Source organism: Haplochromis burtoni, unplaced genomic scaffold, assembly GCF_018398535.1.
Source record: "Haplochromis burtoni strain Fernald_Lab_line unplaced genomic scaffold, NCSU_Asbu1 Contig_135, whole genome shotgun sequence".
Classification (NCBI taxonomy): domain Eukaryota; kingdom Metazoa; phylum Chordata; class Actinopteri; order Cichliformes; family Cichlidae; genus Haplochromis; species Haplochromis burtoni.
In genome coordinates this window covers 979,530-1,001,326 of record NW_024582496.1, presented here as the reverse complement: position 1 = coordinate 1,001,326, position 21,797 = coordinate 979,530, and the positions used below count along the sequence as shown (strand labels likewise).

Sequence of the window (21,797 nt, the reverse complement as noted above, 5' to 3'; positions counted from 1 at the left end):
TTAAATGGAAATGCAGGGTTATACCTCTGGTCAAAAGACCTATCTCTGTAAAATGAGCCTTCACTAAATTGGTTGATTGAAAGGAATAGATTTTTTCCCCCATCTTTCTGTCGTAGACTGTGCCGAGTAGATATTAGGTTTCTCTCTTTTTGCTCTACCCTTTAGCTTTAACGATGGTGCTCTTAATCTGGTTGAAACACCTCGTTCTCCTAAGGGTGCCAATAAAGAGTGGATTTTTTTAGCTAGTGGCAGACACTTAATAGTGAAATTTCATTCCTTCATTCTCTCAACAGACAAAGTTACGATGGGCTGGAAAAGAAGCTAAAGGAAGTCTTCACTGAACGAAGCAGCATTCTGCACCAGCTCTCCAAGACTTCAAAGGAACTGGACAGCATAAAAGGCAACCTTCAGGTTGAACTTTTACTGTTTCTCTTTTTTTCTTTGCAATGTTTGAAAGTTTATTCGGCTGTGAATTTTGCTCCGCGGGTTCAGTCATTTTCTAATCCCTGTTTTCAGCCGTTTGAAGGCTGGATTCATGAGTCCTTGCACACATTTTTAGTGAATTTGCAGTAAACCTGTTGTTAAATATTAAGGTAAAAATGTTTTTAAGTTCAACAAGCCCACCCATTGTTACATACGTGATTTGTTAGTGTTTCTACAGCTGCTGAACAATGTAAATGTAGAGCGCAGACTGGGTAAGTCATTTTTTGGTATGAATAAAAATCCAGGGCTTAGAAGTAGACGACCAGAAATCCAACATTATCGGGAAATTTCAACATAAGGATGGATTCAGCATGGTCCCATTCTCTTCTCAGGACCTTTAGCTGTCACTGATAATCTCCTCAAATGACATTTACTAAAACTTTAAGTACAGTAATTTTTTTTATTAGCGTTGATATCACTGCAGTGACACTGTGTAGGTTAAATGTTCAATCAGATGTTCATACAGGAAAAAATCCACAGGCTACTTCAATTTATAGTAGCAAAGAACAAAAGGATTCAAATTTCTTACATGTTGTCACAACTTAAATATGAAACTTTGACCTATGTTTTGTAGTTGTGAGAACTCACTTCTACCTATCCAGTAAAGACTAAAAGCTACACAATATGGTAAAACTGCTCACTCATTTACAGGCAATAAATTGGTCTGACAACTAATTAAAATCTATCTATCTATTTATCTAGATAGAGATGTGTGCGTGTGTGTGTGTGTGTCTAAAGTTTAGAGGATGCTTGCCCTAATTAAATTTTGGCTTGAAAACAAGGTTGTGAAATATATATCACACCTCCTGCAGTGAGGGTGGTTTGCATGAAGTAAGAAAGTTTCTTTTTTTAAATTAGCTCATAAGACAACTTTGAGTGACTATGAGGATTATTTGGTTTGTCGCAAAGACAGGTATCAGTTGGTTCTGCCAAATAACAGTCTCGAACATTTCACGTACCTTATTATCCTGGACAGTAGATGTTATAATGCTGTGAGAACACAATTACCACAGTGCTGGATGCTGTAAAGCACTTCTTACCAGTCAGTTTAGGTCAACTTCATTATGGCTTCTGGCAGTAACAAGAAAAAAGTCAGTTATAAATTCAGATATTTTAATCACTTGGTATTTTTCAGTCGCATCAGGATATGCAGTCCAACAAAACATGCCTCCCACTTGGATGCTTAGGTCTTGGGAGCCAGATGCCCATCTTTTTCTATCCAGCACTTATAAAGTTGCTGTCTGAGTGATACTTCGTCTGTGCAGCAGCGTTTTGCCGCTTTAGGCCAATTTGTTGTCTACTGGAATAGTCAGAAAGTCAATAATCAAACGAATTATATGGCCAGTTTTCCATCAGTGGTTTGTGTTTGCAAGAGATGTCCCATGTGTCTGGAAAAAGCTCATGTAGTCTGTCTACAACTATTCCCTGGGGCAGGCTTTGATGTCTACTCACTCCAGGCTAGCTAGTTTGGCATCAATCTTCGCCGTGGGCCCTGTGCCAGCGTGCTGGGCAGGGCAGAGGTTGTGTTGGATTCCAATTTCTGTGTAGTGGAAAAAATCTATTCTTCAAGGGGGAAAACATCATCAACATTTAAAAGAGATCAAGTCAACAAGATAAAACATTTAATGTTTCTGGAAAGAAATGATGGCCCATGTGAAGTGTTTTGAAACATAATGAGCTGCTCTCTAGGTGCATTTCGGTAACCCTAATAATTAAACCTATTGTGATTGGGACTTTAGTCTTTGCTGCAGCTCCAGGGACGTTAAGAAGCAGTTAACTGTGGGCTTTAAGTAGCTGCTTTGTTGTTTAAACTTAATGTCGTGACCACATAACTTGAGAGGATTTGCACATTTAACGCAATGTAAGCCCATTTTGTAGCTGCCACACTAACGTCTTTCAGTGATTTTTATTGTTGTTTGTGTTATAGAGTCGATTACTGAATACTAACTATTCTTTTTCTCCACAAATAAAAACATTTTTTAGAATGGTTGTTCTTACGGGACCTGAGTCATCAATGTGCTCTTGGAGTAATTTTGGTCGACTGACCATTTATCATTTAAAAAACAGCATTTTGTGACTACATGGGCTATTGCTGTCTAATATTAAAATCATTTTAATGACCTGAAACTCCAAGTCTGACAAAACTGTAAAAAATAAACACAGAAAACTAGGAAATTAGAAAGGCACTGCATATACTCACCAGCCACTTCATGTGTTACGGCCAGTCTCTCTTTTGCCTTCAGAACTGTCTTAATTCTCTGTGGCATCGATTCAACAAGGTGCTGGAAACATTCCTCGTCCATGATGCAAATTTCCTGTTCAAAGTGTCCTCTATTGGACTGAGATCTGGTGCCTGTGGAGCCCATGTCAGTACAGTAAACTGATCATGTGAAAGAAGCCAGTTTGAGATGATTTGAGCTTTGTGACATGCTGTGTTAATCTGCTAGAAGCAGCCATCAGAAAATGGGAACACTGTAGTCAGTAAGGGATGGACATGGTCAACAACAATGCTCATGTGGTTTGTAGTGTGAAACGATGCTCAAACGCCCAAAGTGTGCAAAGAAACCCCATTAAACCACTAGCAGCAGCATGGGTGGTTGAATGGAGCCATGTTTTCATACTGGAATGTTGCAGCAGAAATCTAGATTTCTCAGAAAAAGCAACATTTTTCCATTTTTCTTCCATTGTTCAGTTTTGGGTCCCTGTTCGCAGCTGGCAGGAGTGGTACCCGATGTGGTGTCTGCTGTAGCCCATTTGCTTTAAAGCAATCCACCCGAGAGAGATCGGTATTAGACTATGAATTCAAACAGTTAAAAACAGTGTTACTGTGCTGTATCTTTTATTAAATATTGGCACATACCTGTGAAACCATACTGTAAATACATGGCTTCCATGACAGGTCCATAAAGCTTTGTAATATTTATTTTATGATGTTTTCAGTTGTTGTGAGAGATCGCTTCTTCATACATTGCCTATAATAAGGTTATTTCATTTATCTATCAAACTATCAGCTTAAAGAAGTGGCCATTCTCCTCTGACTTCTGGCATCAACAAAACATTTTCATCCAGATAACTGCCGCTAACTGGATATTTGCTCTTTTTTGGACGATTTGCTGTAAACCCTAGAGTTGGTTCTGTGGAAGATTCCAGTAGATCAGCAGTTTTGGATACTCAGACCAACCCATGTGGATTTAATAGCAATGCCACATTCACTGACACTCAGTTTGAATTTAAGCAGGTCATCCTGAACATGTCTGCATGCCTTTAAAGTACCTTTAACAAGCAGTTCATCAGGTGTATCTAAGTAGCTGATGAGTGTTTGTTATTATTACAATAAAGCAAAACACATGTTGCCATTTGATTTTGAATACAACAAAACATGAAGTCAAAATAAATAGAAAACAAACCAAATTTGAAGAATTTAAATCTGTCCATTCAGCTCGTGACTTTTTGACAAATCATACAAATGACTGAAATGCCACTCAGATATACTAAATGTGCAGCTTTATTACACCATTAGTTTATTTACTTGAGTGCAGATACATTGCCTCTTGTAAGCAGATGCTGTTCCCTCTTTTTTTTTCTTTATTTCTCTTCATAGATTAACATGAAATGGGAGTCGGGCGCTGGGGAGGAGCTTGTTTCAGGCATTATGGAAATGTGGCGTTAATTGCCATAGATATCACCTTCAAGCACAAGCAAAGATAAACTATCTCTCCCTTGGAGTCCACATTTTCTTACAAGTCTGTACATTTCTGTTCTGTTCATAACAAATAAAAATATCTTGGAGGGCTTGTAGGGCAATCAGAGACCTGACTAATTCATAATTACCCATCAGGCAGGTGCTGAGGCACCAGTAGAACCCAATCTGTGCTTCTGCATGTACCCTCATTAGGACATTCATCAGCAGACTGTTGAAAGCCATATAATTTGGGAGGAGGGATAGGGGTGTCTGAACATTTTACATCTGCTGCATCGTTTTCTAACAGACACCTCAGAAAACCTGGTAAGATTCTGTAATGTGTAATGTCACAGCAAACAGTAAACGCATACAGTAAATGCTTACACGTGCTTTTTTATACTGTATATTTGTTTCCATTTTCTGTTGATGGTGATATGAAGTAATTTTCCTTCAGAAGTTTTTCATGTACAACAACAAATTGTGCCATTCCTGGAAAAACACAGTGTCTCTGTTCTCTTTCAGTCGCTGAAAAATGATGACACAGTAGCCAAGAAAGATGTGCAGAGGATTTTGGAGCTGAGCCACAAACAGAGGTAAAGTGGGGCATCATGCATGACTTAGACATGAGCTACCAACAGTGCTGTGCAGTTCACTAAACTGCCATCAAAAATTAGGTTAGAAATTAATAACCATCAGTAAAAAATGCATAATGATAAATAAAATCATGCGCTGTCTCCTGTTATGCTCTGGTTGCGAACCTCTCGTGAATGTCTTGTATTAAGCTGGTATTCAGATTAACAAGATAATAACAGGTTCTTGTTTATTATTTATTTTTATTTGTTTTCAAGTGTATTTGAAAATATAGGAGAAGCTTTTGATGAAGATATAAGATAAAAAGGGTGGTAAGGATCCATTGGTTATTCATAGCTCACAGATACATTCCTAATGTTCTTGCTGCAAAAGCATGTCCACGATTACACCGCGTTTCAGTCTTAATCATCTAGTGACATCCTCAGATTCTGTTACATGTAGTTGTGCAAACCAAATTTTACAGTTCTGAGAAAACTGACAACCAATTTGCTTTTCAATCCTGGACTTGGAGTGAACTTCAACAACTGAGATTTGTTTTGTTCATGAATTTCAACCACAAAGAGTTTAAATAGCTTTCATTTGGATTTGTTTGTGTGACTAGTTGCTCTTCCTTAGCAACAGCACCCACAAAAGCTTATGAGTATAGTAATCATCTGAGCCACCCGCCATGCCAACATGACATGCCAGCACATTTTCTCTGCTGAAATAAGAGTAATAACATTAAGAATAAGAAATACTTTATTTATCCCAAAGCTTGTGAAATTGCTGTGTTTCAGCTGCCAGCACATGAAAAACAACATAGCTCAATAAACACAACACCACAGAACAAAATAGCTTGGAAAAGAAAAAAAATATATATTAGACAAGGAGCTCGATTAAATAGAAAACACACCAGGGTAAAAATAAATAAATAAATCTAAATATCATACAGTCAGGGTCTTAAATCTAAAATGAATATATACGAATATCTGGTATTAATTGGTAAAGAGTTTCTGTATCTGTCCTTGTGGCTTCTGAGCTCAGGTGTGTCCAGTTTGATGCGCAGTGGATGGTGTAGAACCATTAATTCACACCCAGTTATTTGGATGACTTCTACATGAGCTGATGATAGAAACCAACAGCAACAGCAGCAATGACGATAAGCCCTGGGAAATTCAAACGCATTCCAACAGCTAGTTGTACAATATTCAGTCCACCGAACTGTCTGAAATCAAAAAACACTTCAATCACACAGTGGTCCAAGAGGCGAGAGGAATGCAAACTGGTTGTTGTTGCATAGACCTGTAGAGTCTTTTGGTGATGCGATTCTTTCACGTTAAGTTTTGCAGTGTCTTTACACACTGCATAATATTTACTGGTGAATATAATTGATAAGAAAAACAGAATTCTCTCATTTGAACAAAACACTGCTTGTATTGTCATATGAAGATTTAAAAAATGGTGTCTGCATAATCACATCATGTCCATCAGGTATCTAATGGATATAAATAATGATAAGTAATGACTTGCTCATTGTTATTGAGGATGGTACTTTTCAGGTGTTGGCCAGTGTGTCTCCAGTACACACAGGAGCAGGTAGATAATTCATAATTCCATCGCAAACCTGTCTTGTGTATTTAAAATTGATATGCCTGTTTTCATTTTGCGAAAAAGCAAGCATCTGTGATTTAGACCTTTTTTTTTTTTAGTGAGCTGAAAAAGTGTTTAGCTTAAGTGCTTTACCAGTTAGGACTGTCTGATTAATGTTGTGTGTAATGAGACTGCTAATGATTTGGAGTCATTCATGGCCTTCATCCTCCCTGAAATGTCAGCCTGACTGAAGTCCAGCTGTGTGTGTGTGTAGTATCTGGATAGCCAATCAATAGCCTATCAGAAGTCCATGGCAGCTCTCACATGTCATCAAGCTAAAAAACTATAAAGCAAATCAAATCAGTAGCTTGGCTCAGTGTTGCCTACCTAGCATTTGTGAGCCACAACTTTTTCAATGTGTTATTAATCCACCTTTAGAGTTCCAGTGTCTGCCAAGTGTGATTACCAGCTGGCTCCATTATCGTGAGTGGAGACAGGTGATTCATTGCAGGTCATTTACTTTTGTCAAGTCTTAACAGAAATTTGATTGGCTCCTGAAAATAATTTTGATCCAAAGAGCAATGCAAAAAAAAAGATTATTGGTAAAAATGTAACAGTTTTTAAATAGCAATTAAAATAGCTTAACTTACTTTCATCCCTTTTTGTATTTACTTATTACAGACTCTTCAAGCCTGTGTCACATTGACTGTCTCTCTTTTGGCAGTTTAGACAGTTTTGATATATTATGTACAAACTCTTCCAAGTATTGGAAGCAGGAGATGTGAATATAAATGGAAAACCAAAGCAGGGGTGGTTGGTTGGTCACTGTGAAGAAAAATGTTTTTTAGGTTGAACTTATGCCAAGAGACAAGACCACTGGCATATAAAGTATAACAGTATATGACTGCTGAGCAGTGACATCCTTTCCACTCTGAGTGTTGCTGTACTGCCTTGAAAGATAATGTCCCCTAACTACACTACTGGGTGACTGTGACATACGTCATATACTTCAGCCATGCTTGGAAACAGTAAATAGGCTGTTACTTATAATTTTAACTGGGCTACCTTGTGATGTGATACAAGCGTTTTTGGTACCACTGACCCACATCCCCTGCCTCCTTGATTTATAATTCTCTGTTATCTGTGCTCAGGAGCACCAAACTATACTGAATTACAAATTACAGTCGAATGCATAAAAGTTTAATTTTATGTTAAACACATAATTCATTCTGCATTAGTCATCACACCACATGAACCATATCAAAATTCAGGGAATTTTAATACACTGCAAGAAGCAATATAGCAGTGCAGTGCATTGCAGCAAACTTGGTCTTCTTGTATCTCGTCTTTCTCCTTGAACCTATCAGCCATCTCTTGCTGTTGGCTCCATGGGAGTGTTTGCTAAACTCTACATTTATAGATCATATACATAGAAAATTAAATTGACTGTAGTCAGGCCTTTTAAATTCAAACAAAATCATTAAATGATAATACATGTGAAATTGTTTAGGATCGAAGAAAGATGTGTGGCTGCTATGAACCAAAGTGTGAACCGGTTAACAAATGCCAACATCGTTTCCACCCTAATTGCAGTTACATGGCCCATTATTGCATCATCCATTCACAAATTAAGCTAATTATGTTTTTATCTTTTAAAAATATGTTTGTAAACAAAATATTTCCTTTTGATTCAAATTAATGAATTTGTTCATATCCTGCTCATAGATTCATAATAAAAATCATCCAACTGATTACAAAGACATTAGTAAAATTTACTTCTGTCCAAAAAAATTGCTTTTAAGAGTGATATATCTAAGAAGGCCATTCTGTGGTAGAGCAGTCAAGGCATCTGAAAATGTGAAGAGGAAGTACTAACAGAGTGTTTCTCACTTCCCTTTCGCTTGACAGAGAGGAGATGAAGTCCCTCCAGGCAGCCTTGCAGAAGCAGCTGGATGAGGCAAATGAGAAAGCGGAGAAGCAGCAGGCCACGGTAAGACAGAGCTGACCTGACCATCAACATCCGGTCTTGTCTAACCAGCATTGTCACCTGTCACACGGGGCCTTCACTGATCCACACTCATTACCCAGCAGCAAGCTCCCGCCTCTATCCTTCACCATATAATTGAAACTTTCAGAGTGAACAAAAGCTTTGTGTCAGCTATTATTTTGTTTGAACAGAAGTCCAGAGTTCAAAGGTGGCAAGTTTACTATTTTATCATTTAAAAAAATAAGTAAGCAAAGGTCTAAAATTATTATCATCAGCTGATTATCTAAATTGGAAGTGATTAGTTTTCTGTTAATTACTAAATAAACAAATAATTTTCAGCATCATGTTAGATAACAACATATGCAGATGATACTCTGCTTTAATTGCCAATGTTACAGAAGATGCAAAATATGCCTATTTTAGTTCAAAACACAACAAAAGCATGTTTAATTTTGTGATTATTTAAAATATACATGCAAACCATGGAAGCATGCAACATGTGTTACAAGATACGTGAAAATTAATTACATTTTAATGATAAAGAGGTTTTTGGTGTCAGTGGAAAACATAATTTCTGTTAACTCCAGTTTTAATAAAATCACAATATTTTAATTACTGAACCAATTAAAAGAAATGCACCTCTAAGGAGTTCAAATAATGTTTCTTTGCTACCAAACAATATGAGAAGCAATGAGTATTTACACCTTTAAATTATTACACAGTGGAGAATTCTATATTTAGTTTCAGCAGCTTTACTGCATTTGGTATCAGGTAAGGTTGAAAGCAGCCTTAATTTAAGACAAACTTTAATTTCTTCATCATGATGAGTATAAGTACTCATTTTAATGTGCTTGCTCTGAGAGGCTTTTTGTAGAATTCAGATTAAAAAATGTATTTTGGCATCGGCGGTGATGCTGCATTAATACACTGTATTGGCCCACATTTCTACTCTCATACTGTTCTGAGAAACCCTCTCTTGTTCCTCCACTTACTCCTTATCAACAAATCAGCATAAATCCTGTCTAGCTGCACTGACAGCTACAGTACTGGAATGCTTCTAGGACTTTCAATATATGCTAATGAAAATCTGGCCTGTAACAGTGCAGGCTTCTTATGCACAGTCACAGCGTTTAATGGGCACCGTGACATTACAATCGACAATCAAATCATGGACTCTCAGCGAGATAAACAAAAGTACAGTAACATTTCCAATGACGTGTGTGCCATTTTCCTTTGCCTGGTGACAAATCCCAGTTTCTAGTTTTTGTGGTTTGACATTTACATTCTGAAAAATTATATGTATCCCACTTTCTAAGATTTAAGATTCAAAATAGCACCTCAGCAGGATGTAAAAGCTACACATGTTCAACAAAACAATGAAATAATCTATCGAGTAGAAAACATGGCGTCTAAAAGTTCCTAGTGAAAAATAAAAGCATAAGGAGAAGCATATACCTTGCAAAATCACAAAAAAACACACATTACAAAGTTGCTAAATATTTGTTGACAGATATGGGTAATTACATTCAAGCCAATCTCAACATCAGACAGTATTTTGCCATAAGCAGAGAGATATCAGATATATCTTATGAAATATTTTAGCTACAAATATTACAATGACTAATTATTATCAATTGTTATTATTGTTATTAATATTTGGTTACATTTGAAATACTATTTCATATGTATATATGTATTGATAGATAGATAGATAGATAGATAGATAGATAGATAGATAGAAATATAACCGACTTGTACTCCCTTATCCTAATACCTAAGCACTGTAGAAGTTGTTTTTCTTTTCTTTTTTTTTTAAACTTTTTTTAACCATTCCTGGGGGCATTGGTGGTGACTGCAAGCCTCAGACATGAACCTTGATGTTATCATGCCCTGTTAGGGGATGTGAGTCAACTGGTGAGGCTTATTTTACTGTTCCCCAGGGTATGTACCTGACATGAGGGCACCAGACCCATGAATCTTTTCGTCTTTGTCCTCAGGACTATGTTGATGACCTCTTTCAAGGACGCATTTTGCTAAAACCTTTTTCTTTAGAGTTGAAAACTCAAAGACAAAACCGTAACCTATCTATCTTACACACTGAATTCATTCGCTTAGATATATAGTAGCCCATGGCAGCAGTTTGCTGGTTGGTTTTTCAACCTCTGTATGGCTACAAGTCCGTACAACCACACACACAAACACACATGCCACAGGCACACTCTAATTTTAACTGAAAAATGAAAGACACACCAAGCTCTTGATGATCACTTGTTATGCCTAATTCTGCAAAGCACAAGAAGAATGTAATATGTTTTTTTTGTCAGAGTTTAAAGGTCTTCAGGCCTTTGTGGCTGACTAAAAAGCTAAAAAAAAAAAGAGAGAGAGAGAGAATTTGTGATTTTAAATGTAACTACTAACTTATAGCGCCCCTCTGCTACTATCATTTTATATCTAATTGCATCAGTTTATGGTAAGGTACGGTGTTTATGTTGCCTTTCCATATAGTTTAACTGGAAGCTAAGTCGATTTTTTAATGCTCGCACTGGAATATTCAGAAACAGTCAGTGTGCTGTTGCATAGAAGCATGGATGACGTGTGAAAATTAATTTTATTCAGAGGCATAATTAGTCAACCAGAATGTTCTTTCCTTCTCTGTTCTGTGTATGTATGTCTTTTTTCTAAGTCTTCTCAGGGACAGTGACAATGATTGAATATTGATGTTATCATGGTCAGGTTGGAGATGTGAGTCACCTGCTGTGGTCTAGTTTACAGTTCCCCAGGATGTCTTGGTAGAAAGTGGGAAAAAAACGTTGGCTTGCATTTATTTGATTTTAAAAAATGTAGAAAATACATTTATTTTTTTTATATTTCATTCGAAATGAAGCATATGAGACCTATTTTTCAAGATTTATAGGATGTTGTCAGTAGGAACAAATAGGCTTTGGCTTTTATTCACATACAGAATTGCATCTGTTGAATGAAATTAATTACACATACACTAGGCAAACTCATCATCCATAACGGTCATTAAATATGTTCACTGATGGAAAAAAGCACACATGCATACAGCTGGACTTTCTATGTGATCATCTTTTTATCTTTTTTTTTTGTCTTCCCTGTTTTCAGATTAAATTTCTTAAAGTGGAGATGGAGAAAAAAACCAAAATCATCAAGGATTTACAGCAAGAGGTGAGTCATCAAAATATTATCTAAAGCTGAATAGATCACACTACACATTCATAAGGTATATACAGACAGAAAAAAATATAAGGGAAAAATTGCATTGTCTCTACACAGTTATCTATAAAAATGCTATAAAATGTAGCATTTAAACAAATATAATGATATCATTGTTGGTGTATATTATTTTTCCATTTTAAATCTCAAATTAGTGAGGCTTGACAGTGCTATCGTTCGCAATGTCGAATTAAAAATCTCCTGCTAAGAGCCTGTGATTGCTTTGACCATGGTTTACATAATTACATTATTGTTTTACATAATTTTCTTCCTTACCAAACCATTCAGTAACCCTTGTAGACAACTCTCAAGATATAAATACTTACCCTGGCTGACTATGGTCACTCATAACAATATAAAAGTTCTCTATTGGAGGGAAAATGAGATCATCCCAGCAATTTTCTCCCACAGTGGCTCACCACAGGGGTGCGCAATTAAGATTGTCCTTTATTTTCTTACACATCTGTAGGTAACTTGAATGTTTTCTAATTAAATGATCAAGATCCCACCTTTCTGTCTGTGTTTTAATCAAACACAGACAGAAAGGTGGGATCTTGATTTTCTTGATTTTCTTGATTATCTGTGTTTGCCAAAAGCCATTAGATTATCCCCAGGGACTCAGAGGAAAGCGTGTTTGTCTCAAAGGTGGACAAACACTGGCACTGGGGTAAACATTTTCATTTCAACGAGTACTTTGAAATACAGTTTTATAAAATAAATGTTTTTGATCATGTTTGCAATCATGATTGCCATGTCTTCCACTCTTTGAGAATCTGGGCTCTCTTCCTCTGCAACTTCTGTGATGGATTTCTCTCTGCAGGGTTGTTCAACATCTGTGCAAAGTAGTGCCTCTAAAAAGAAGTTCTTTCTCTTTGATTCTGAGGCTCTGACACAACATCTAACACTTACTGCTGATGCCTTAGACAGCTTAAAAAAAGGTTCAGCTTGCAAATACCATTCTAGCCGTACTGAAAATATATGACTCTACGATATCTGCAATTTGGTTTGTTTTCTATATGAATAAAAAAACAATCAAATAATATATTCCAATAGAAAGAATCAGAACAACATGGCAACATCAGTAAAAGCTGCCTTTAGGGGTGTTTAGACCCCTAGACAGTTCTAATATTTTGTTTTTTGCTTATCAGCAATGTGACATGAAAGAAAAATGAAACATCTGTAGACTTTGCTGTGACAAATAAAATGAAATTGGATCCTACCATCCACTTAACTGATTTTACTGTGTTTTATAGCTTTATAGCGTTGTGACAATGGGATATTATACCAATTTTGTATGGATTCTGAATTCTCTTATATTGCAGATTTGACTGCAATATTTTCAAATGCAAATTAGAAAGAATCGGCTACGGGATTGATTTACTCATCAAGTAATTTTTACTTACTATAGTTTATATTAGTTTATACTACTACTACTACTAATAATAATAAATTGGCTAATAAACTACTAAACATGAGCATATGTGTATGAAAAAATATGTTTTGGAGCAAATACCAGTTTCTTTTAATAGTTGGACAGATTACATAGGCAACTCTTAGTTTGCTGCCTATGATCACAAAGCCACGAAGTGCTTTTGAACGGCAAGAAAGCTATTTAAATACATCATAGGATCATGGGAAATGATCAAGAGATACTGGAAATTATACCACCATATTGCTCACTATTGCACTGAGGAAAGTGATTTTTGCCAGATGTTCAAATTAATTTGAGACCATTTTTACTGAGCTTTGCTTCAGTAACATGATCAAGTGCTTCAGATGAAGAATCAAACAGTGACATAATGATATCAGTTTACTGAGATCAATCTGTTTTAAGAAGAACCTTTCACGTTATCTTGCCCTTGACCTCCCTAGTGGTACTAAAATTGCTGCGTCTTCACAGTCTGCAATTTTATAGAGATAGTAGAGGTTGATCTTAAATTGTGTGTACCGATTGCCTTTAATTGTTCTCTGTGGAATTTTTGACCTCTAACATCATGGAGCAATGTTTTTTTTTTCACAATTCACAAGTGACCTAATATCTAATTTTACCATTTTACGATATTTCACACAGTTCCACAGATCTATACTGGAGTAAATGTACCTGGATACTCTGATGCACCATTATTCTTTGTAAAATTAACTTTATCACCTACTGAGTACATTTAGAAACAAAGGACCACTGAGAAATGGCGTTGTTCTGTGATTTTATCACAACTGCCCAAAAATTGGTGCACCAAACTCAAAAAAACATGGACTGTAATGGCTGCCAAAAGAGCTTCAAGAAAATATTGAGCAAAGGCTGTGAATACTTAAAGTTATTCTCTTATAGGTATAAGACTGTTATAATTTTGTTTTTTTGTCAAGGTGTTTTTGTTTCACTTACAGGGTATTGTCTTTGGAATTTTGTGGTGGGAAATTTAATCCATTTTGGAAAAACATCACATGGCAAAATATGGAACAAGCGACATGCCATGAATACTTTCCAGATGCATTGTATATTGCAATGGTGTACTGTAGTACACACACATGCAGGACATTTAGACTTTCACAGTGGTGATTATTCTTCTTATTATTGTTAGAGAAATTATTACATTAAAAAACTCTGTTTGGGAGTTTTTAGATTTTTATGAGTGGAAGATGAGTGAGTCAAAGACAGATGTGCACTTTTTCCCTTTTTGTGGCTAATGAGGGAAGCACTTCAGACTGTACTAGTCTGCCACTGCGACCCTAACACAATCTCTGCCCAGCCCACTGATGTGCAGAAACAAGTGTGACTGGGTCATTAAGCACATTTCAACCCTCCTGAATTGTCAGTATGGTACAGTTATTATAGTAAGGTATAAAAATAATGCTGCCTTGGGCTACTGTTAAATGCTACTTTTTTATCCTCCTTAACTCTCTTGGGGGTAATCAGAGATACATTTAGAAGCACTTCTATAATCAATCAAGTGATTTTCACAGCAAGAGCTTCCACGTGTCAGCAGATCAGTTTAACCTGGTAAATAACCCATAAAGACGGCCATGATTTGACTTTGTAATGAACAATTACAAATGCTTTTGCTCTTAAACAACATCTTGATTTGGGAGTACAATAAAAGCACACAGACAAAGAACCATGACTTAACAAATGCTGGTCACGATCATTGCAGCTTATGTGTAATTTAAAGGCTTTACGCATTTTAATCCCTGACTACTGCTATATCGCATTACTATCTGCATACATTGTACACACCAAAGAGCTGGCAAAAAGCTTTGCCAAATGTACGACGTGAATAAGAGTTTGAGAATTTAACTGCACTTTGTGGTAGAATTTCCAGAGAAATGCTTCTTCACACCAGTTATTTACTCAGATTTTCACTGCAATCAGCTGAACGAGGCAAAGAGCAGCAGAACAGATGACATGATTGTTTTCTAGGGCCTCCATTTCCATTTCACAGAGTGCTTCATTGTTGGCGTTTTTAGGTTTTAATGTTGTATTTCTGATTTACATTTCTTGGAAAATAGTCAAGAAGGTTAATAACTTTCATAGTCACATATGGAATGGGCCATGTGTATGCTACAGAGATCTGCGGACTTCTTTAACATCTGTGATATACACCAAAATATATGTTCGCATCTATTACATAGTCTCAAGTTACATAAAAATAATTTGCGGAAATGCGAACGTCAAACATTTTAAATCATTACAATTTTACCTCAGCAGTTGTACCTGGATATAGAACTGTTTTAAGTATAAATGAGCCAGAACAAAGAGTAGGAGAAACAGGCTAGACAATGCATGAAAATTCAATGAAATAAGATGTTACAAAACAGTTGCTCTTGCACATTTTATATGCACACCATAAAACCATAGGGTTTACACTCGGATAAAATTCAGTCTGGCATGCCAAGTTTTTCTTCTTACTTTGCAAAGCATGTAGAGTGGCAGGTGGGATGGTTTGGTGTAAATTTGTTGCAAACCCAATAACCACTGTTTCACAGTATCTATTTCAATCTATTCAATATGCATTAATAGTGGCTATTCCACCAGTGTCGTTCTAAAACTGAAAATATGACTAATTACTGGGATAATGTATAAATAAAAACATAATTTAAATGTGTATATGCACAATACTTGAACAACCAATAAATAAAACATCAAAGCTATGTAATGTAAATGAGAAGTAACTAGTTAAAGGCTACAGTTCTCAATAATGCTGAATTGATTCATTTTCTGCTGAGAGGTGTTTGTAATACATTATCCATCCCATTTGTATCGTTATTGATTATGTAAATATTAGAAACATGACCAAAGTTGTGACCTAAGATTTGTGATATAGCACATTATCCTGTCGGAGTCACCCATGAAAAGATGAATACATTGTGGTTATAAAAGGATGGACATGGTCAGCAACACCAAGTAGGCTGTGGCATTTACTGTATATGATTCTCAATGGGTACTGAAGACCTAGAAGAGCAAAATATCCCTTCTACAGTCATACCACCAATAGCAGCCTGGATTGTTGATACTAGGCAATATGGGGTCATGTTTTTATATTGTTTAGCCAAATTCTGACACTCCCACCCACATGTTGCAGCAGAAACTAACAAGACAACATTTTCCCAGTTTTCTGTAGTTGAATTTGTTTGAGCCTGTACGAATTACAGCATCCGTTTCCTGTCCTTAGCTGACAGGAGTGGAACCTGTTGTGGTACAATCAGAGATGCTCTTTTGCGTACCTTGGTTCTAATGAATGGTTATTTCAATTACTGTTTGCTTCTTATGAGCTCAAATCAGACTGGTCATTTTCCTCTAGCATCAACAAGGCATTGTAGCCCAGAGAGCTGCCACTCATTGGACCATTCTCTGTAAAGCCTAGGGTTGGTTGTGCAGGAAAATCCAAGTAGATGTGCAGTTTGTGAGAGACTAATAACAATGCCACATTTAAAATTGCTCAAATCACCTTTCTTCCACATTCTCATGCTCAGTTTGAACTACAGCAAATTGTCTGAATGTCATACACTGATTTGCTGACATGTGATCAGCTGATTAGTTGTGTTAACAAGCACTTGAACAAGCATACCTAATGAACTGTCTGGTGTGAGTACTATTTTACACCAATTTTCTGCATTCTGAGGCCAAAGTATATAAAAATTCCTAACAAAGCTGAAGGGAACATCTGTAAATCCATTTATATCCTTTGTTTACAACAGTATTGGGTTTTAAAATCTGTTTTATGTTGCATATCACTGTGAATTGTGTTGTGGTGTCAGAGGGGAAGCTTTATGGCTGCAATTCACTGTGAAGTCATTATCAATGATTTGCTTTCAGAGCTTATTATGACTATTTTGAGGGAGAGTGATTTGCAGGCTGACTTGGATCCTGCTGGGATTCATCAGGTTCTCACAGAGCATTGTAATAGACAGCCACACATTCAGCTCCTTGCCGCTGATGCTGATATTTTTCTCTAGTTTAAAATGGCTTCCTGACATTGTCTTCTTCCTTTCATGTCTTCCCGATGTAATTTCACCAGCTAAATGGCAGAAGAAAAAAATAATGCATCGGGGCATTTGCTGGATCTCTCTATGATAGCCTTAAAAAAAAAAGGAGTGACAAGAAACTGAAGTAGGCGGATAAGGGAAACTGCATCATTATGTGTTGAGGAGGACAAAGACAAAGCAGATGAAACTGCAGAACTAACAGAGGTTTTATACTGTGCTCTAGCAAAACATGCCGTTTTTGCTTTCTCTTTAGATTGATGGCACAAACTCACTTCTTCCTCGTCAGCAGAAAGTGATAGTGAATTCATCAGAAGTTACTATTATCGTGCTTTCAAGTGAGTCAAGTGAATATAAAGTAAATTAAGAAGAACATTCTTAAGCAACCTTGCTTGTATTGATGAGACTTCATCAGAGTTCATTTCACACATGTGATCACTTACATACATTAAGAAGAAGAAGTCCATAAAAATCAACGATTTCATATATTATCTACTTAAAAAATGAATATTCAAACCCCATAGGAGGAAAAATAATTACTGTGTTGTGACTTGACATAACACATTCTGTTTACTCCCCCCCCAGCATAGATATATCACAGTAATGATACAGGCAAGACACATCTAGTTTTGTTTATTTATATATAAACATATGACGATAAATGTCATATTTTCCATAGGCACAGTGCATGTAGTTACATCATTTATTGTTCAAACCACAAAGTAACAACTGTCATATTTTAGTCAGACTTTTCTATGATAGTCCAGATGTCGTGACCTTTTTAGATGCAAATTACTCAAAACACATAAATTGGTCACCGTGGGAGAGCAGATGTTACTCTTTGGATCCCTACAAAAGAGTGTAAAAGTCGTGCAAACTAGGAAATAACGATGACAATTACAAAATGAAAGCAGCAAAAACAACATACTGTATGAGTAATCAGCAGCCATTGATGACATTTCTAAGAGTTGATATAAGACCACCCACACAATTAGCACATATTGAGGAACAAACTCACAGTTTTAGTTGCCTGTTGCCTTTAAGATGAATCAAATAAATAAGGCTTTAAATTTGAAAATGTATTTTTGATTACGGGTTCAAACTTCAGCAAAATATAAAGACAAAAATAAAACACAGGCAGATGAAGTTAATCGTTTCAGTGCCAGGCCTGTTTCTTGTTTCTCTTTCACATAATCCTTTTGAATTTCCCTCACTTTTAATGCAGAGATTAAGTGCTTTTATGTTATGATGCCATGCCCATTTCACACAATGTCCACTACCAAAACAGCTCTGACCTTGGCACTCTCCACTCGAAGCATTGATTCTTCCTCCACTGAGATCAGAGGAAAACCCAGGAGGCTTGTCATTGAATCTCTGGTTTTGCCATAAACTACACACACAGTTCAGTTCATTGGACAGCCTGGAGTTCAATAGAATGTGGCTCAGGGTGAGCAGGTGGGTTAACAGACTGTCGCTTCCTCTCAGTTGGTGTCTAAAGCATTCAGGAAAAATAAGCCAAATAGATGTTAGAGTTTATATAACTGTTCCTGGCATAAGAGCAAATAAATTCCAGAAAAAAAATTTAAATGTAAAATTAAATGCTATTAAGGTTTATAATGATTTCTTGTAAGAATGCGTATCAAGATATGATTTTAGCAGTGCCGTCCAGCCCTAAGTGCATCACAAGCCAGTGTCTGCAGTGGTACTGCCTCTTTAGGTTAACATCATCGGTTTGTTTTGATAAGGCTTTCTGCAGAGAGCAAAAATTATCTGGCATAGGTTTGTCTGTTTATTTATTTCACCTTTGGTAGGATCATGGAAAATTAATTAATAAAAATATTAATATTAATAAATTCAACTGCATCCTGTGTTAAGCAGGGTATGTTTTGAGATGTGTATGTATAAGGCAAGAAAAATGAGACAAGGTATTCAAATAAAGGCCAAGAATGAAAGTATATGGGATTTTGATGCAGTCAGCAGTATTGAGAATACTTGCAGTGGTATTTTTGTGGACAATGTAGGCTGCACATGGTACACATATAGCAGAGGCTGCTGTGCTAAAGATGCTTTCTTTCACTGTCGTTGTTGTTGTTTATTATCAGTCATATGCATTCGATGAAGTCAGAATGAGTAACACTATGAAATATATGACACTCACTCTCCTAATACTTTGTTGTTGTTGTTGTTGTTGTTGTTGTTGTTGTTGTTGTTTATTTAGAAACTGATAACTAATACCTGGAGAAACTGCAAAGACAGTGAAGTCTTATTTAGCGCCTGTACGAAGGCTGTCTTCCGTAGACAGCGTATTTGTACATCAACACAATGAACTAATCTAGCTGAGTCTGTGAGGAGAAAAACACTATTTAGAAAATATGCAAATCATGAGGTACAGTAATTCTGCATTGCTTGTCTGTAATGAAATCTGGAGTGGCAGGTAAACCAGAAAATACAGTGTGTGGGTTTAGTGTCTCATGCTAACACAAGGGCGTGTTCCATCTGGGACCCAGAGGGCGGTTTGTATTAAATCTGCATTTCTTCCCAACACTGCTGAAGTGCTGTAATATGCAAAAAGACAAATTGCAGTTGCCGTCTGTGAAATAGCCAGTACAGCAATTCTGTTTTATTTACAGGTTATATGTATTACTTTCAGAATCTCAATATTTTATTTCTTATAGCCTGAGATTGTGCAATTAGTTTGAAAGCATGGCCTGGAAATCACAAGTGTGTAATCTATTACAGGACTGCATAGAAGAGGGTTATTCTGCTCATAATCAATTGCGTATGTCCAAACTATCTCCACATTTGGAAGCACTGATTGTTCCAAAATGTAGAGTGATGTGAACACTCAGGATCAGTACCCAAAATGTCCTAAAACCTAAATATGAAGGATACACAGATGGAAAGCATTCAGTTTCCATATAGTTATACAGTGTAATTTAAGAACAGTGTAACTAAAAGTAAATATCAGGATATTTGAAACGTTCCAGGTTTTGTGATTGCGTGAGTAACTAACATTTAGTCAGAAACATTGCATTGTATTTTTAAAGAAAACAATTCCTAAGTGCAGACTGTTTGAGCTGTGCATGTCTGTAGCCACTCCAGGTAGTTACTCAAATGAAAGCAGACGAATCTGCTTATCTTATGTTTTTACAAGCAATGAATTATGTTTAGGTTTTTTTTTTTTTAACTCGCTGGTGAGTGCAATTCATTGCATTGCTCATTACATTATTTACTCTGTAACACAGCATCTGGTGCCTTGTCACATGATTATCAGTTAACAGTATAAACTTGTAGGCTATGAACTACAAGGACAGTACTTGTATGTAAACCTTTGTGGTAAAATACTGATGTATTATAATAGATATAATAGATACTGTGCATTGATGTGAACATTATGTGTGTAAAATATAGATTGAGAAATAGCTTCCTGGCCTAAAACATTTACATTACTAATGTATGTATGTAAAATAATTAACTATGTGATCATGTTGCGTATGCTTGTTGGACACTTGGAAAACTATAATGTTTAAAGATTATTCAGGTAAAAAAAATCCAAATACATAACAATAGGATCCTATCCAGACCAGGAGATCATGCATTGGGTAAAAAGTATTTATGTCCTCATTTTTCCTTCATCATCTCTATTTTAAAAACAAATAAACAAAAGTGGATTTTGTGAAATATTTTTGAGAGCAATTACACCCCAAAGTTAGACACTGCCGTAGCGGCTGATTTAGTGGCAACTGTGATATCTCTAAGCTAAAATATATATGTTTGCATTACATAAGTCATCAGAAAACTGATGGGAATGAATGAATCATTGCAACTCTCTGCTCCACAGAGGAAGCAGAGTAACAATCAGCCACAAAGTTACCCTTGCCATCAAAGTGTTACTTCTGGCTGAGCTTTGCGTCAGCTTGAAGTGAAAAATCATACTTCCTCGTTTGGAGTGTGTGGGATGTATGTCTGGGTAACTCAACCACCTGCCGGCATCTCCTGCATTTATGCATAAGCCTTAGACGTTCTGTTACAAGTGCGATCATATTTGTGTCACTCTCCACATTGTTTTGCACTTAATACAAAAATTTTGCTACGTGTGGCTTCGTGGACACTGGCACGAAACTCAGATGAAAGAAACTTGTTCAAGAGAGGCTGCAAGTGTGCACAGGGCTGGTGCCATGCTGTCACTTAGCAGCATTGCTTTATTCCTCATACCCCGTCATGGATATTGATTTCTGGCCCTCGGCTTCCAGACAAGTGACCGGTTTTCTGTGGTATTCAGCTGTGACACTATAAAGTGGATGGTCTATTTTTTATTTATTTATTTTTTACAGAAATACATCCAAGTACTTCACGACTGATGAAGGCTGTGACTGCAGATATTTATTTGAGATGTTCAGAAAATTACTTTTTTTCTCCCTTATTTTATTGTAGCTAGAGGCTGTTTTAACAAACACTGTGACTTCACACGACTTTCAATTTCAAAATGTCTTGACACCATGGGACAGTGTCAAGACATCAGAGAATAGTGAAAACATAGAGGCTTATTCTGAAGGAAAATATTGAAAAGGAGTTTAAATATTTCTATATCATTATTTTTGAAAAGAAGCTGGTCTCCAGGAGGCCTTGTAGTTTTAATTTTAGCTACATTTCTTTACTGAACAGTAAAAAGATTGTGATCATACATATATACAAAAGAACTCCCCCGATCAGACGGTGTGTTCTTCAAGCTCGGGTCCTCTACCAGAGGCCTGGGAGCTTGAAGGTCCT

The 21,797-nt window shown here is 36.4% G+C and overlaps 1 protein-coding gene across 1 annotated transcript in view; it reads left to right on the top strand.

Annotated features, from left to right (window-relative positions):
- Nucleotides 1-21,797, top strand: part of luzp2 (leucine zipper protein 2) — a 143,040-nt gene that overhangs the window by 71,080 nt on the left and 50,163 nt on the right. Inside the window, exons 2-5 of the mRNA XM_005930814.3 lie at nt 294-411; nt 4,688-4,758; nt 8,234-8,315; nt 11,439-11,501. Of these exons, the coding sequence (XP_005930876.2) occupies nt 294-411; nt 4,688-4,758; nt 8,234-8,315; nt 11,439-11,501 (334 nt within the window). The remainder of the gene's footprint in view (nt 1-293; nt 412-4,687; nt 4,759-8,233; nt 8,316-11,438; nt 11,502-21,797) is intronic.